The 16,521-nt window shown below is 30.5% G+C and overlaps 1 protein-coding gene across 1 annotated transcript in view; it reads left to right on the forward strand.

The window, feature by feature from the left end:
• The window catches only part of LOC123659870 (collagen alpha-1(XVIII) chain-like), a 63,998-nt gene that overhangs the window by 29,880 nt on the left and 17,597 nt on the right, over window positions 1-16,521 (forward strand). The window contains exons 4-9 of the mRNA XM_045595035.1: window positions 4,329-4,400; window positions 4,897-4,944; window positions 10,025-10,109; window positions 11,416-11,462; window positions 12,726-12,836; window positions 14,971-14,985. Coding sequence (XP_045450991.1) covers window positions 4,329-4,400; window positions 4,897-4,944; window positions 10,025-10,109; window positions 11,416-11,462; window positions 12,726-12,836; window positions 14,971-14,985 — 378 coding nt within the window. The remainder of the gene's footprint in view (window positions 1-4,328; window positions 4,401-4,896; window positions 4,945-10,024; window positions 10,110-11,415; window positions 11,463-12,725; window positions 12,837-14,970; window positions 14,986-16,521) is intronic.

Raw genomic sequence — 16,521 nt, forward strand, 5'->3', positions numbered from 1 at the left:
CCCCCCCCCCCCTCCAAATAAGTATAACTTCAAAAATTGCTAAAAATAATTACTAACTAAACGCAACTTATTTATTACACTCACTATCTTCTAGTTTTAATCACTCGCGCCAGGAGATATTCTAAATCAAATATTACAGAACACCACAACACGCGAATACCTAGCACAATACGCGGAAGTTGGTCTAGATTTAGTCGTAATTAGTCCGTGCCTCACTCGAATTCAACTAAGCCGTGTCAAAGAGACCTAGAGTGGCTTTAGTTCGCCTGTAATGAGTTTCAGCAACTCGACACCCACGAGTATTTATATTAAATTCCCTTTTCCTTTTGAACTTAAATTTTAAAATAGAAGATAAAATCTTTACGATGTAAATATCTATACAATTAAATAAAATTGGAATGTCTGTTTGTAATATTAAAATAACCGCTTTTCTAACTTACTTTTCCATATGCAAATATGTATTCATACACGGTACCTATACCAAAATGACATTTTTTACCATTTTTGTCTGTCTGTCTGTTTGTTTGTTCCGGCTAATCTCTGAAATGGCTGGACGGATTTTTGACGGGACTTTCACTGGCAGATAGCTGATGTAATAAGGAGTAACTTAGGCTACGTTTATTTTACAAATTTATTTATTTTATAACACTGTAAACTAAACGATAGCTTTTTTATTTAAATTCCACGCAGACGAAGTCGCGGGCACAGCTAGTAAATATAAAAATGTTTTAGCATGCACACACGGCCATCTGTTTTAAGAGTCAGCAACGCAATGCTGGTGACATGTATATAAAATATACAGATATTCATATTTTATCATGGTTTACTTCTTAAGAAACGACAAAAGGCTTGTGGCATAAAAATAATTTTTAACAAAAAAAAAACCGACTTCGAACAGGAAACTAAAAAGTGAAAAATAAATTTACTTAGTACAAAGTAATTCGTATTTTGATTTAGTTGAGCAGAAATGATTAAATATATATTTTATAATTTTGAAGTCGGTGCCAAGTAAAACAATAACTACTCTAGTATCTACTCGTAAGTTGTATTCTGTTTTCTTTAATAATTTGTTTCATTGACTATTAGGTTGAATACTGTTATTATTCTGTTATTGTTTTGACATAATTATCTAATAGTATTTTTTGTACTTGTTTGTTCTGTGTGTGTTGTTTGTATTTGTTATTGTAGCCAGGTTGTTGTAGTATTTACTTGGCACCAACTTCAAAATTATAAAATATTTATTTAATCATTTCTGATTCACTAAATCAAAATACGAATTACTTTCTACTAAGTAAATTTATTTTCCACTTTTTAGTTTCCTGTTTGAAGTCAGTTTTTTTTTTTGTTAAAAATTATTTTATTTTACAATTTTTAGTGATGGGTAGACCTAACAAGGATGCTTTTTCTCTTGTGTCGGGGGTCCGGAAACATACACAATACACAAGCACAAACACCCAGACAATGACAAACATCTATATGGCCAATACAAATGTCTGTCGTGCGCGGAGATTGAACCCACTAACGCCAGCGCAACAGCCGGTGCTGTGACCGCTGCACTAACACGTCGACATACTATGAGTAAAGTTCGCTATCAGGTGTACATAATAACAACCGGGACTGACAGCCTTGCGTGTTCTCTGAGGCTAGGTTGGGAGAACCACAAGGATTAACGACTAGACCGAAAATAAATATTTGTATAAACATAAATATCCACTCCGTGCGGGAATAGAACCCGCGACCGTCGGTGTTTAGGCGCCGCCGACACGGCACATGCACCATTATATCAAAGCGGTCGTCAAACAGCAAAAGGTAACTGCTGTAAATTGTTGAGAAATTCCCTCGAGTGTTTATGGGCTCCATCATCAAACCTGGTCCTGCGACACAGATATTCACACAGCAGGTAATTGCTATAAATCGTTGAAAAGTTCCCTTGACTATCTTTCGTCTCCATCATCAGACTGTAATGGCACTTGTAACTCATATAGGTGCAAGTTCTCATCAATAGAACCGAATTAAGTTCAAACAGCAGGTAATTTCTATAAGTCGTTGAAGAGTTCCTTCGACCACCTTTCGTCTCCATCATGCAAAGTTCTCATCAATAGAAACGAATTAAGTTCAAACAGCAGGTAATTGCTATAAATCGTTAAAGAGTTCCCTCGACTATCTTTTGTCTCCATCACCAGACTGTAATAGCACTTATGACTCATACAGGTACAAAGTTCTCATCAATAGAAACGAATTAAGTTCAAAAAGCAGGTAATTGCTATAAATTGTTGAAGAGTTCCCTCTACTATCTTTCTTCTCCATCATCAGATCGACTCCAGACCTTTATTAAATAATAGTGCTTTATAGTACTTAATGAAAACATGATTAAATTTACTAGTCACCCGTACGATTTTTGAAAGTTTCCCTCGATTTCTCTGGGATCCCATCATCAGATCCTGGTTTCCTTATCATGGTACCAAACTATGGATATCTCCTTTCCAACAAAAAAAGAATTATCAAAATCGGTTCATAAACGAAGAAGTTATCTCCGAACATACATAAAAAAATATATATACGGTCGAATTGAGTAACCTCCTCCTTTTTTTGAAGTCGGTTAAAAAAGACATGCCGAGTAAAATAGTTTGAAACAACTGACCCTATAACTTAGTGACCCTGGAAGTAAAGTTTTACAGAATTTTAGCTGTTTGTGTATGATATGTAATTGTATACCAGTATTTGCTGTACCGATTCGAACAGTTGTATGTTGTATGTTGTATGTTTTTTTTTATTATGGGTTCTGTTTTTGAATTAAAACTTCTGTACGCACGCTTGACTTGGGAAGTAAGCTGGGTAAGGAAAGGGTAAGGTGCGTAACGAAAAGTATGACCGGGTGAGACGAATAGAGCAAGAGAGAGAGCACATATTTTCTTTCTCTCATAGCCAGTTACGTTTAGTATATCTACGACACAGTGCAGGCCTATTGTGCAGAAGTTTTACTTCAATCGTGTGGTCTAAAGCACACTCGTTTTTTTTTTATCAAATAAAATTTTGATAATTTAATAGATTTTAATTTTTAACCACCACGTTAATGATTCATAAGAACAAAACTTAGTCTAGTGTTGGAGCGAACACACTTTTTTAATAAATGTAGATTCAGGCAAAAAACGATCCCACAACCCTGAAACAAAAAACAAAGTACTGCAAACTGCGATAATGGCCCAGTCTGTACTAAACTATGCAGTGCAATTCAATAGTCAAATGCTACCTATTATTTGTCCTCCTGAAAATAATCACAACTTATATTTTCCCACTTGGAATATATTGAGAATTTTATCACATAAAGAAACCATTAATTACATCGTGTCGAACATTAGAATGTAATGTAATACAATGTATTAAACCTATGAACAGAAATGGAATTTCTATAGCGCGTATAGTCAGACATTAAGCAGTCCGTCCTAAGGATTCAGAGTAAACTTTGAAAATTATTCATACTTAAAAATGTTGTTTTTATTGCTGTCGGGATTCAGCTATCACTGTTATAACGAAATGAATTGCTAAATGACTAAAAGAACAACTCCAAAATGTCTAAGTCTTTATTACAGAATTTAATACTTAAACTTGATAATTGAGCAATTTTTCATTTTCTTCTTAAGTAATCTTAAAAGTTTACCGTCCTGACCTTTTTAAGGGCGGACCATTATTATGCTTTTATGAAAAGACCTCACAAAAGACACAAAGGCGGCTAACCACAAACTAAGCAATTTGTCCAAATATTTTGTTGACAAAATATTTACGAATCCATTTTAAAAGTATATAAAGCCGCTTGTTATTGTCCGATTTTATTTAATGGCATAAAGGATATAAACAAAACAAATGTTTTATTGAAAATAAAAAGAAACAAAATAGTTTTATTTGAAAACTATGGAATGTTGTCCATCTTCTCTTATGACAGCGAAATTAAGCGCATCAAGACCAGAAATTAAAAGTCTGCGATTTTAGTGTTGCACTTACAGATTTTTATGGGATTCAGGTATCCATTTGCGCTGGACGGGACCAAGATCCTGCGATTTTGTTCGGTTTAAATTTAGTGCGTCGCCACGCACCCGCTGAATGACACGCGCTCGCGCACATGTTTGAAATTTTTGTACTTAAATGTAACAAAAGTAAATAAGAATACAAGAAACGTTGCTATTCTTCGAAATTTTTTTTTTTTTTTTACTTCCATATATGTATAATTATTTTTCCAATTTTCCAAAATTGGGTGAGACAAATTTACGATCGACAAAATGGCATTCGATATAAGGTTTTGGCGACGTGTTATAATGCTTCTTGTGGTTCAGGGTGCCTTTCAAGAACTCAAGCTGTATGGATCGCCATCTCAAGCTGAAGTACAATGCGTTAACACTTTTGAGGTAAGTTATTTTTTAATAATAGCCTTAATGTCTTTAAACTGAAAAAACACAGTTTATTTTTGAAGGAAAAGTAAGAAATGAGGACTCTTTTTTTATCAACTTTGATTTTCACTATTTTTATTCAGTTTCAAATATCGTGTGGTTACAGCCATGGATTGTATCTGTTGCGCTGGTGGTTGCGGGTTCGATCCCCACACATGACAAACATTTGTATTGGCCATACAGGTGTTTGCCGTGGTCTAGGTGTTTGTGCAGTCCTTGTGGGTCTCCCCACAAGGGGTTGTTATCATGTACACATGATAGCGATCGTTACTCATAGTAGGGAATATATCCGCCAACCTGCATTGGAGCAGCATGGTGGATTAAGCTCTGATCCTTCTCCTACATGGGGAAAGAGGCCTATGCCCAGTAGGGGGATATTACAGGCTGAAGCGTTAATCTTAGTGTAAATCATAAATTCGATTATTTTAAAATCGTTTTAAAAAAATTTCGACAGGAAGACAGAAGCAGTGAAGGTGACGAGATAGATATAGACAATTTTTTGGTGATTACTAATTTTTCTTATGTTTATGTTCGCTTTATTTCACCCTACGCCGTGCTATTCTATAACACATTAAGATATAATTATTAATAAAGTAAAATTATATTCAATATTATTTTTTAATCCATTATAATTTTTTACTCTCGATATAATATCGAATTTCTACGATAACCATAAAAATTTGAAAACTAAAATATTGAATTCTACAGACTTTTTCTTTAAATTTATAATGTTTAATTTAATTCGTTCAAAATTATTTAAATATTGATATTGTTTAGTTTTTTATTCTAATTTTTTTAAAGGAAAATATTTTTATACGCACTCATTCCATCATTAGTCCTAAGTGACTAGACCTTTTATAAATTATATTTTAAGGTAACTGGTTATTAATATTCGAAAAATATGAGTATGTGTTACAGAATAGCAAGTTAGCCGTGATGTCTACTAACACAATGCATTGTGATCGTCTAAAATTAACCAAGCTTTGTTTACAGTTGTTTGAAGTTATGTTTTCATTTCCGCTATGATATTAACAAACAAAAATATGCATACACGCGTTTATTTATACATACACTATAAATTAAAAGTAAAAAACGTTTTCAAACTCTTACTACCAACATCTAGCGTCATTACCCAATTTATACTTATAATACAAATGCTTGTCGCGGGGTTTATGTACTCGTATTTACTTAGTTTGAAATTTCTAAACTCTAGTTATCGATGGACAGGTTTCTCAGTATGTTATTCTCAGCAAACTTTCATTTGATACCCTTAATGCAGGAAAGTATTAAAAACTTAATCTGCCATATTCGATTTAGTGTCACGTCACTTTATTTTTTGAGTTACTCTCAAAAAGCTTTTTCAGTTTGATACCATAAAAAACTTAGTCCGCCATCTTTAAAAATTTCCGGTATTGGATTTAGAGTGACGTCACTTTATTTTTCGAATTACTATTAGCAAACCTTATGATACCCAATTTGTAGCAGTGCATTTAATATAACTACTCCGCCATCTTGAGTGTTCCGCCATATTGGATATAAAATGACGTCACGTAGCTAATCATGCATGCGCAATCATGCGCTTAAAAATTCGGTTCAAACATAATAGAACTATTAATTACAAATATTATTGCGTAACTGACTGATCCTTGCAGTACACTTAATGACCATAGAATGCGAAACATACTTTACAATCAACCACTCATAAAGACAAATATTTATCATTTAAAGGCAGGACCTTTCTTTAAAGATAAGACGAGTCAACGTACTCCTTACATAGCGTTTCATTGTTCCCGTCTGAATGAGTGTTTCAAATTAATCTGAAAGATAATCTGATAAGCAATCGTAAAAGTAATTTAAATGACGTATGTTACAAATATTGTTTTGAATATTTATTAAATTTATACTATTGCAACACTTTATAAAAAAATATTTGTCTTACAATTATTGTTTTGAATATTTATTACATTTATACTATTGCAACACTTTCTAAAAATATGGGTATTATTTTGTGGGTAGAATAAAAAAAATATGGACTGGGTAAGATAAAAATGAAAGACAAGACGAATGTGGAATGAGTAGTGAAAGATTATTTCTATTAAAAAGAAAAAATATTGTTTTGAATTTAATCATATGTGACGATCTAGAAAATTAATACAAAACGTTGTGATTAATACGTGAGTATTATTTGCAAAGCCTTCAACTGCTAACACGTAACTATACTTTTTCTGATTATCAAATATTTAACTATTATATTTTGTCGTTGTATAATTGGTTTTAATATTTTATCAAATTCAATTTATATTTCAGTTATCTCCATCAAAAGCTCATTTGAATACTTTACTATAATGATTAAAGAGTAGTTTTTAAATGTCTTAAAAACCTCAAATTTGTAATATAATATGAGGTTAGCATGTTTCAATTACGTGTTTCTTAGTATTTGAAAAAAAAAAAAAAAAAAAAAAAAAAAAAAAAAAAAACATTCCGATATTTCTCGTAAACAAAACTATAGATACGTTAAGTTAGTATTAGTTGACTTACGCAAAAAAAAATAAAATTGTTAGTTATAGTCATAAGTATATCATGTAACATTAATACCATTTACAAAAAAACCGCAGAATAATTTTGATTACCATCGTATTTACTCTGGTACGGTAAATATAAATAAACAAGGTCGCAGAATCAACAAATTTCGTAGGGACGTCGGCTTGCAATCATAGGCTTAGTTTACACTAACAATTAGTATATACGCACTCTGTACCAAATTATGTCATATCAAATCAAATAACCTTAAAAGCTTTTTTACAATTACTTTAATTGGAGTAACCAAACATCTATAATAAATACATGTTGTTAAAAAACGCCAAGAATTTCACACAAAATCATATTTATCAATATAAATAAAAATGAATGTTGCTAAGCGCATAACTCGAGAAGGTTTTAATACCATAATTTTTTTAAATAATTAAAAATAAAATGATCACTCTGAAAATTTTTCATTTATTTACTTTTTAGTATGAACTTTTGACAAAACAAAGTCTGTCAGGGCAGCTAGAAGAACAATAAAAATGTGAAACCGATAAAAATTTGAAACAGAAAAAATGTAATATTTTTCAAATGAACACTGAGCTTTACGAAAGTTACCGCCCTGAACTCTATCAATAAAATTTGTAAAATATATTTGCTTACTCCTAGAAATAACGTACATACATACCTTATCAACATAAATCCTTCAAAAGTACATTTCACAGTTATTGACCCTAGAAACTTGCACGTGTTATAACGTTTTTTTGTATAAAGTAGCAGAAAACTGTCGACCTTCTAAAATTAAAACTAAATTTTTTACCTATAAATGGACATTAAATATAAATAGTTATTAATATTAAAACCTTTTTAGTAGATCGATTTGAAAAACACTTTTGTGTAAACGAAATAGTGTTATAAAATGTATATGTAAATTAGTACGTGCAAAAAACATAACTTATTAATCACAGATTTATGCATCAGTAGAATCAAATTAGTACCGTAATACAGAAACTTTTTGCAGAAACTCCAACTCCATATACCTATATATATATATATATATATATACATATATATATATATATATATATATATATATATATATGCTTCGAAATAGATAGTTGTAGAGAATAAGAAGAAAAATAAAATTTTATATAAGAACAATCAGCGTTGAATAAAGCCCTTTATAGATTAAACAAACTTCAGCTAGAAACGCTTCATTAGGTAGACACGCAGAAACAGAAGAAGGATTCGTGTTATTCATATTCATACAAGCCACCAAAATATTCAAGAATGGAATAACGTATTCCGTACATATCTCATTTCCGCTTATGTAATCAACATCACTGAAATGTTACATATTGACATATTTTACGCATGGAACGAAAATAATACAGTAAGATTCGATATAATAATATTCTGATAAAATAAATTGACAACATGTAAAATAAATATAGTATAAACATTTTAATGCAATAACACAAAGAACAATCGGCTTGCCATACAAATGAACATATTTAAATATTATAAATTTATATACTAAAATAGTTAATACAGTTAAAATGAAAACTAAGTGATCATTAAAAAAAACGTTAAGGCTTTATCGAAGTAATAAAATTTGCTAAGTAATTTATTTCATTTTTTTTTCGTTCTTAATTCTAGATACCAATTCGTTTATATGATTAAATGCTCTGGTAATGGTCCAGGTTATGCCTTACATACTTTAAGGAAATATTTGAAAAGTCGCCCAAAATAAGTACTTAAATTTTGGATCCAAAAAATTTTTCAATTTATATTTCCTCCATTACATAGTCTTCAGTATTAATCACCATTATACAAGAAATTACCTTAAAGAGCTTTCGATAATTCTCGATTTGACGTAAAAGAAAAATACTGCGTTATAAATGTATTTTTTTGCCATTCTATACTAGTTTTTTAAATACAAAAACCATTGCCAATACTTTATGATAATTATCTTACTTTACAAATTGTTAGAAAAATCTATTTATTCTATACGGAAATAATTTTAAGACGAGATAATGTGGAATTAATTTATGCCAAATGTTTGGTAGTATCTACTATATGTATTTTGTTTTATTCAAATATTTTCCTTTAGAATATTTGTGATTTGAAAGAAGGAAAAACAAGTATAAAAGAGAAATTCATCAGAACGCGTAAGCGACGCGCATGCGCTCACGATCTTTTTCATGAGACCGTGATCATCGTCGATAAAGCAAATCGCAACGGCCTAAGACTTGTCATAAGTTTCACTTGTGCCGTGTGTAAATAGCACATTTGCACACAATAGGCTTTTTTAACAAATCTGCATAGTAAGTTTTAGGTTTACATTTATCTACTATGGCAGATATGTTACACATCTGTGACAGTTCCAAACTACCCCCAAAAAATACTATCTACAAAAATTCTCATAATTTAAAAATGCTAATTGAAGCCTGCATGATAAGTAAAATCGCGAGCTGAAGATGAAAATACCTCCAATTTGTTATGAACTTTTTTTAGAAAATAGTTATATAATAAATTCGTCGCGACTCTTGAAATTCTTATTTCTACAAAAAGCATTTATTATTAATTATTTATTATTGTTTCTATATCTATCTTTAGTTATGATCTTTTCTAATATCGGCAAAAATGGTCGATTCCTTCCTTATAGACGCGAAATATGGTAGGCATTGTGAAATTTCTGAATTTTATTCTGAACCCAAGCTTCTTTTTATCCTTATTTGCTATTAGTAAAATTCTGATTTGTATTCTAACAATAAAGTTCTTCACAAAGCTCGTCTTCTATAACTGCGGAGGAGCCGTTTATAGCTTCAAAAATTCCATTTTATAACTAATATAATAATTTCTTGTTAATGATTTTAATAACATTATTAGCCTTTTTAGTCAAAAATATATTTCTTGAAAATTCGAAGCGATTTTTTATTGTTTATTTATTTATTTGTTCTCTACTGTTTTACTAATGCACTAATCTGTACTAAATCAGGGATGGTTTTACTAACCTTTAAAGTATGTACGTTACTATAATCAATTTCTGTATACAGGTGGACCAAGAAGAAGGCGATGCAGAGGGATCTGGTCGTTATGGCACTATACCGCCATTTCCACCGCCACCGCCCGGTCTTGACGGTAAGTCAATATTATACGTTATGACTGTAATAGTCTGAAATATACCGTTGAATGAAGGGGTCTTTAAATTTTGTGACAATGTTGAACAGAATATCTTTAAAAGTAACTAAATTAACAACATAATAACAATGATACAGGATAAAATTTACACGTTTACAGACATATTGATCCCTTAGATCAATCGATATGAGATAAAATATAAAACTAGAAAAAACTTATTGAAGCGCCTATCCGTTTTTTTTTTTTTTTTCTTGTATGCTCGTACTCAGCTCAATTTCATTTACATGGAGAGTAAAGTTTAAAAAACTATAAAATTAGAAGGTCTATCATTATTCTAACAAATATTAGTGCGTATGATAAAACTAGCTAGAAAATACTATTAATAGAAATAACAATCAATTTATAATACATTAAACAAAAACAGTCACGAAAATAATTTATTTGATGATCGTATCAACGCAAACATGCTATCGTAAAAATAATTTTATATTTCTGATTAAAGGTTCTTTTTAAATAGAATAAATTGTTTACATTGACCTAAGTATATAATTCGACAATTACTCAGCACATTATTTTATATCAAAAACCTATTAGGAGGGACGACCCTGCAGACGAGTTCGTGCGGTTACAGTGTTTGCTTGGATTAACGACTGTTTGTTTTAAGCGATACGTAATTACGGAGGGTGACTTATGAACCGGGCTATTAACTACAACTTTATGTATACATCTTAGTATTTCAGTCCGCTACGAAAACAATGAGCTCTTAAAATTGGAACGGGTTTATGTATTTTGAATTTGAAACATGGAATTATTTTAAATTAGTTGGCAGTTTTGTTTCAAATAATCTCGATAACGTCACGATTACAATTACTCGAAAATAAGGTGAAGATTACAGTTATATACCAATGTGGATTTTTTTACGAAATTTCCACAGAAAAATAGCATTTTTCATTAATTATTTTCAGCTAAATTCTAAGAGCATAACATGGTTCTACAAATTCATAAATAATAATTTGGATAGAAACGAAATATTGATTAACTTTATACTTTTACTATATATGTCTTTTATATTAAATAGTATACGTTAACAATAAATAACCACCAGCCAATAATAACTTGTATTTAAACAACGAATAAATATTAGTAGTTTCTAAAGACAATAAGTGATTGAGAATAATAGAGTCAGGAATAATTTTTATACTATAGTAAGCAGTGAAGATAATAAATGATATAGCTATTGACATTGTAATTAACATAAAAGAATTATTAAGTAAATTACTTGTAAAGTAAAATATATTATTTTCAGGATATCCTCTACGCCTTCGTGGTGAAAAAGGAGAACGTGGACCAAGGGCAAGACAAAACATCTTATTTAATACATTTTAATACTATTGACAGTTATAACATAAAACAATTCATTTATGTATGTAATATACAAATAAATAAAATGCTTACAAGCAGGAAATAACGCTAGCAGCACCAGTTAAAAAACATGAGGGATCTGAACGCAAAATACGCAGTTTTCAAACAAAGGGCACACTCTATGTTTTTGCCCCGCGATTTATTGTCTGAACACCACCTACTGAACAATGTTCTCATATCACGACACGAATACGATAAGATTTTATAATATTTATTTTTCATGTAGAATTTAAATAGTGCTCTATTAACAGTACAACAGTATGTGTAATAATGTCATTTAGTATATTGAGTAGTAATTATAGAATCTTCTAGATTAAAAATAATTGGGTTGCAATTATTTTATTTCAGTGTTCAAAGTAAATTTAATTAACAAGGGTACAAAAGACGTAATATCTGACTTGATTGGCAGATGTATAGCAAATTAAGATTTTCTCAGCTTATTCAGATAAATCAATATCGTTTCTACAATTACTTATTAGGAAACTATTTTTAAGTATATTTTAAAGCATTCAGGTAATATAAAATGTATACAATTATACATATAACTTAAGCTTAGGATAGTCAATGTCTATAGTAATATACTTTTGACTCTAGGTTTAGGGAAATAAAAAATGTATTATTGTGTAACCATTACACAAAGAGAATATGTAAAAAAATAATTTCTATAAACAATGAGGAAATTAGTTCTTTATATTTTTTTTATAACAAAACAAATAAATGTTTCAATTGTTACATAAATATCGTAAGCTGAAAATGTCTTTCTCACCCGTATCATGACGTAGAGTCATTATGGAACACTTAACACTGTTCGGATCATTCATGTTTGATAGCACTTGCGTCTGATGTCGTGAGTTTATTCAGTCAGCTACATAATGTAACGCGATTAAATAAAAGCTTGCTAATAAAATATAACAGGCGTTTTAATTTTTCGTAATAAAACAATGGTATAGAAGAGTTTATTTTTTGTTTTTAACTAAATTGTTTACATAATAAAAATGTATACGTAAATTAAGTATTTTGTAATTATTATATTTAACTAGTATCAATATATTAATGTAAATGTTTACTTTATTTAACATTGACTGACCTATATTATATATAAACATTTGTTATATACAAATAAAAAATAAACACTTCAAATGTTTATCCAATCAGAGATAAACGATTATCATTTATACATTAATTTTTTTTCAGGGTCCACCAGGCGAATCGATTAGGGGACCTCCAGGACCTCCAGGACCACCCGGTCCCCCAGGACAACCAGGGACGTCAACTACTATAGAAATGTCTGGATCTGGAGACGACGTAAGTTCTGGTGATGATTCTTTGAAGATTATTATTATAGCTATTTTAAAGCTATTTATATGTAAATATATAAAATACTCGTGTATAACAAATATTAAGTGAACAGTGACGCAATATTTAAAAACAATTTTTTGATTAGGTTGATCAAGAACCAATAGTATGATGATAAAGCGATATTTAATTGCATTTTAAGGAACAATATATTATATGTATGCATAATCCTCTCGACATTGTAATTAGTGGCATCAGGTCTAATGGGCATCATCATCGGGTTAAATGTCAGCACAAAATAAAGTATTCACTGTATTATAAATGTATTGAGTGTTTTTACACGTTTACAGTGTTTACACAACAAATAACTTATAACGCTAATCAAACGATTAATTCGAGCAGCGGGTTCAAGGTACCGATTTGAATTCACTAAAGTATTCACACACAACACCGTAACAACAACAACGATTTTATAATAAGGATACACGGCGATCAATGACCGTTTATCTATCGTCGCCCACCGAATGTTAAGACGGCGCCTTGACCCCGCTCGAGTCCTACCCTCTGATCTAATATAATATGCAATAATAAATTATTTACAAAAAATACTTTTAAACTAAATTTAATACGCTGTGTGGTTCTGGCAGTAAAGAATATAGCCACTCCCACTCTTCCCGTGGGTGTCATAAGAGGCTACTAAGGGATAACACAGTTCCACTACCACATTGGAACTTAAAATGCCGACCGATGGCAGGATAACCTTCCAACTGCTGGCTTTGAAATACACAGGCCGAAAACCAACAGCAGCGTCTTCGGTGTGACAAAACCAGCCCTGTGGTCACCAACCCGCCTGCCAGGCAGCGTGGTGAATATGCGCAAAACACATGAGTTCACGCCGTTTTTGGCGTGGACTTGTGGAGGCCTATATCCAGCAGTGGACTGCGATAGGCTGAAGTGATGAGTGATGAAATTTAATTAAAATCTAACAAACTAAACTAATTAAAATTAAGATTTAACAAAGCATTTTCTAAGCTAATTGATATCGTCTATATGTAACCAGCAATCAACTCCATTCTCACTACTTCCTCCGACATATATACCATATATATATATAAAGGATCTTTGTAGGAATATTTATATGTTTTGAAGAGCAACTATATTTTTTAATTCCGTTATATATTTCAAAGTACATAATAAATCAATATCATAAAATACAAGTACAAAATACCGTTAATGTGGCTTAAATTAGTTTCATATACAATTTTGAAATAGTTTTGTGAATCAAAAAACGTTTCAAGTCTCAAAGAAATCTAGACCATCGGTTCTCAATCTAAGAAAAATAATGAGAAAACTTTTTTTATCAACTATCTTATAAAATATAAGTCTCATTTACGTGAACTTATCGCGTACGATCAATCTCTTTTTTTCCAGATAGCCCGAGGAAACTAATACTGTTCTAGTACGTACATACATAAAATAAATGACTAGATGAATAGGCCGTATTACTGATCTGTCTTTTTTTTACTTGTATATCATAATGTAACGTCATTTTTCTTGACAACAGTATAACATATATAAGCAGGCTAGTAATGTTTGAAGAAATATCTTTATAAACCATTACTTGTATTAAATACAGAGCAGGTCTCATTTCACCGTACGCTTATATCCTATTTTTATTAAAATAATATATTTGTGTAAATTTTATGAAAATAAGTTCGTCTTAATGGTTGATGCCATGTCAGAATTGTTTTGATAATTTTTAATGTAAGAGTTCAAGATTGAGGCAGATATTTGCATTTATACAAATATTTGTTTCTGGTCCTGACCAATCTACGGTCCTTTTCGGTTACTTCATCGAATCCATTCATCCCAGTTTTAATTATAGACACCTGATAACAATAGTTATTCCTGACAAAAAAATTATACACCAACTCGAGGAGTGAATCAACATTGTAGATTATGTTATAACACTACTTCTAACACGGAGAAGAAGTTTCTGCCTAAATTTAGGATGATGTGTTTCAGTTCATAGTTATATCATTTGATAGGTGTTAATTGGTGAAGAAATAATTAATTTTATTGACCATTGTATTTTGCGATTTTTGTACTGACAAGTTCTGTTTCCCACGTTTTTGAATTCAAGAAACTCGATATCAAAGTGAGTTGCGAGCAATATTTTCTATTTTAAACTTAATATGTACTTAATATTACAAGATCGGAAACCATGAGTCTAGACTACACTGTTATGTTACCACACTATTCCCTATTTACCTACGGGCATCGCTTACTCGTCAATGTTAATCCACAAAACACTCCGGACTAATCTCTGCGATTTTTTGAGTGTATTACTGTAATTTTCTTTAATGCAAAATGAGTTTAAATAAATAAATAAAAAAATAATATTCTTGTGATACGAATATTAAAATTTTAAAAAAGATAACGTTAAAATAAATTTACTGAGCGTGTCATGAAAATCGCAAAGAAAAATTAATTTAAGAAATAAATATGAAAAGATATAACAGTATTTATGGATAAAATAATACGTTCGTTACCAAAATAGAATAACCAGATAGTATCAAAGCGATTACCTACAAATAATTCAAAATGTGTCTGTCTATAACTTTTGGCATGGATATTTAAGCTAATACGGTATTTAAGATATTTAATGTTGGTCATAACAAATGTCAGTATAAAAATCAAGAGAGGAAGTAAATAATCTTAAATTCGCTGTATACTACGTGTGTCGTGCTCGTGGATATGCTTGTAAAATAAATATGTATAATAATATTTATAAATTACTAGGTATATTATAAGTACTAGGGAATAATGTATTAATTAATATCAAACTGTTTTTCTTTTTAAATGTTTTAACTAATTGATAGATCCAAATCTTAGGAATCTTATTTAAACGTTATTCAAACTAAAATAAAAAGGTAAATCTCGGAAAAATGGCCGTTCTATCGTATATTCTTTCTCACTCTTTTCGAACTGCTATCCCTAAAACACTTATTGAATAACATAAATCAACCCTTATTGAAATTCACATCGGCTATTTTCGATGCCTCCTTTTATTGTCTTCGATTTCGTGACGAAGGATGAAGCGATTTATTCTTCGAACTATATAGTTACATAATTTCAACTTGTATTAAAAGTCCACGAACATAACAATACACATAAAGAAAGCTTTGTTTATTTATAACCGTCAAACTTTGAAACTAAATGTAATAATTTTTCACTAAATACACCTTAATTTTTTGTAGTTATTTTTTATTAAAATATATACAACATCCATAGGCTAAAATTGCCGTGCCTTTTGATGAAATATCGTGATTTATAGTACTTATCTTACACGCAATTAATAACACACACACACACACTCACATCAGCCTATCGCAGTCTAATCTTGGATATACTCGTAGGCCTCCATAGATTCGCGCCAAAAATGCCAATTAATGACATAAACGACTTTAATGGCAGTCTAATATCATATAGAACAAAAATATCAGGTCACAAATAGTATTGATATACACAATTATATGTATGTTTTAAATCAGTTATATTTATTTGCATGCCTTTCTATTGGATTTCAAACAGAAGGTTCAACCGGTCGTGGTATGTACATAATATTAAAAAGATTAGTTCCATTTTTAACAAATGTTTTGAAATAAATCTATACAAATAAATAAAATTGAAG

This window comes from Melitaea cinxia, chromosome 14 (assembly GCF_905220565.1).
Source record: "Melitaea cinxia chromosome 14, ilMelCinx1.1, whole genome shotgun sequence".
In the NCBI taxonomy this organism is placed as follows: domain Eukaryota; kingdom Metazoa; phylum Arthropoda; class Insecta; order Lepidoptera; family Nymphalidae; genus Melitaea; species Melitaea cinxia.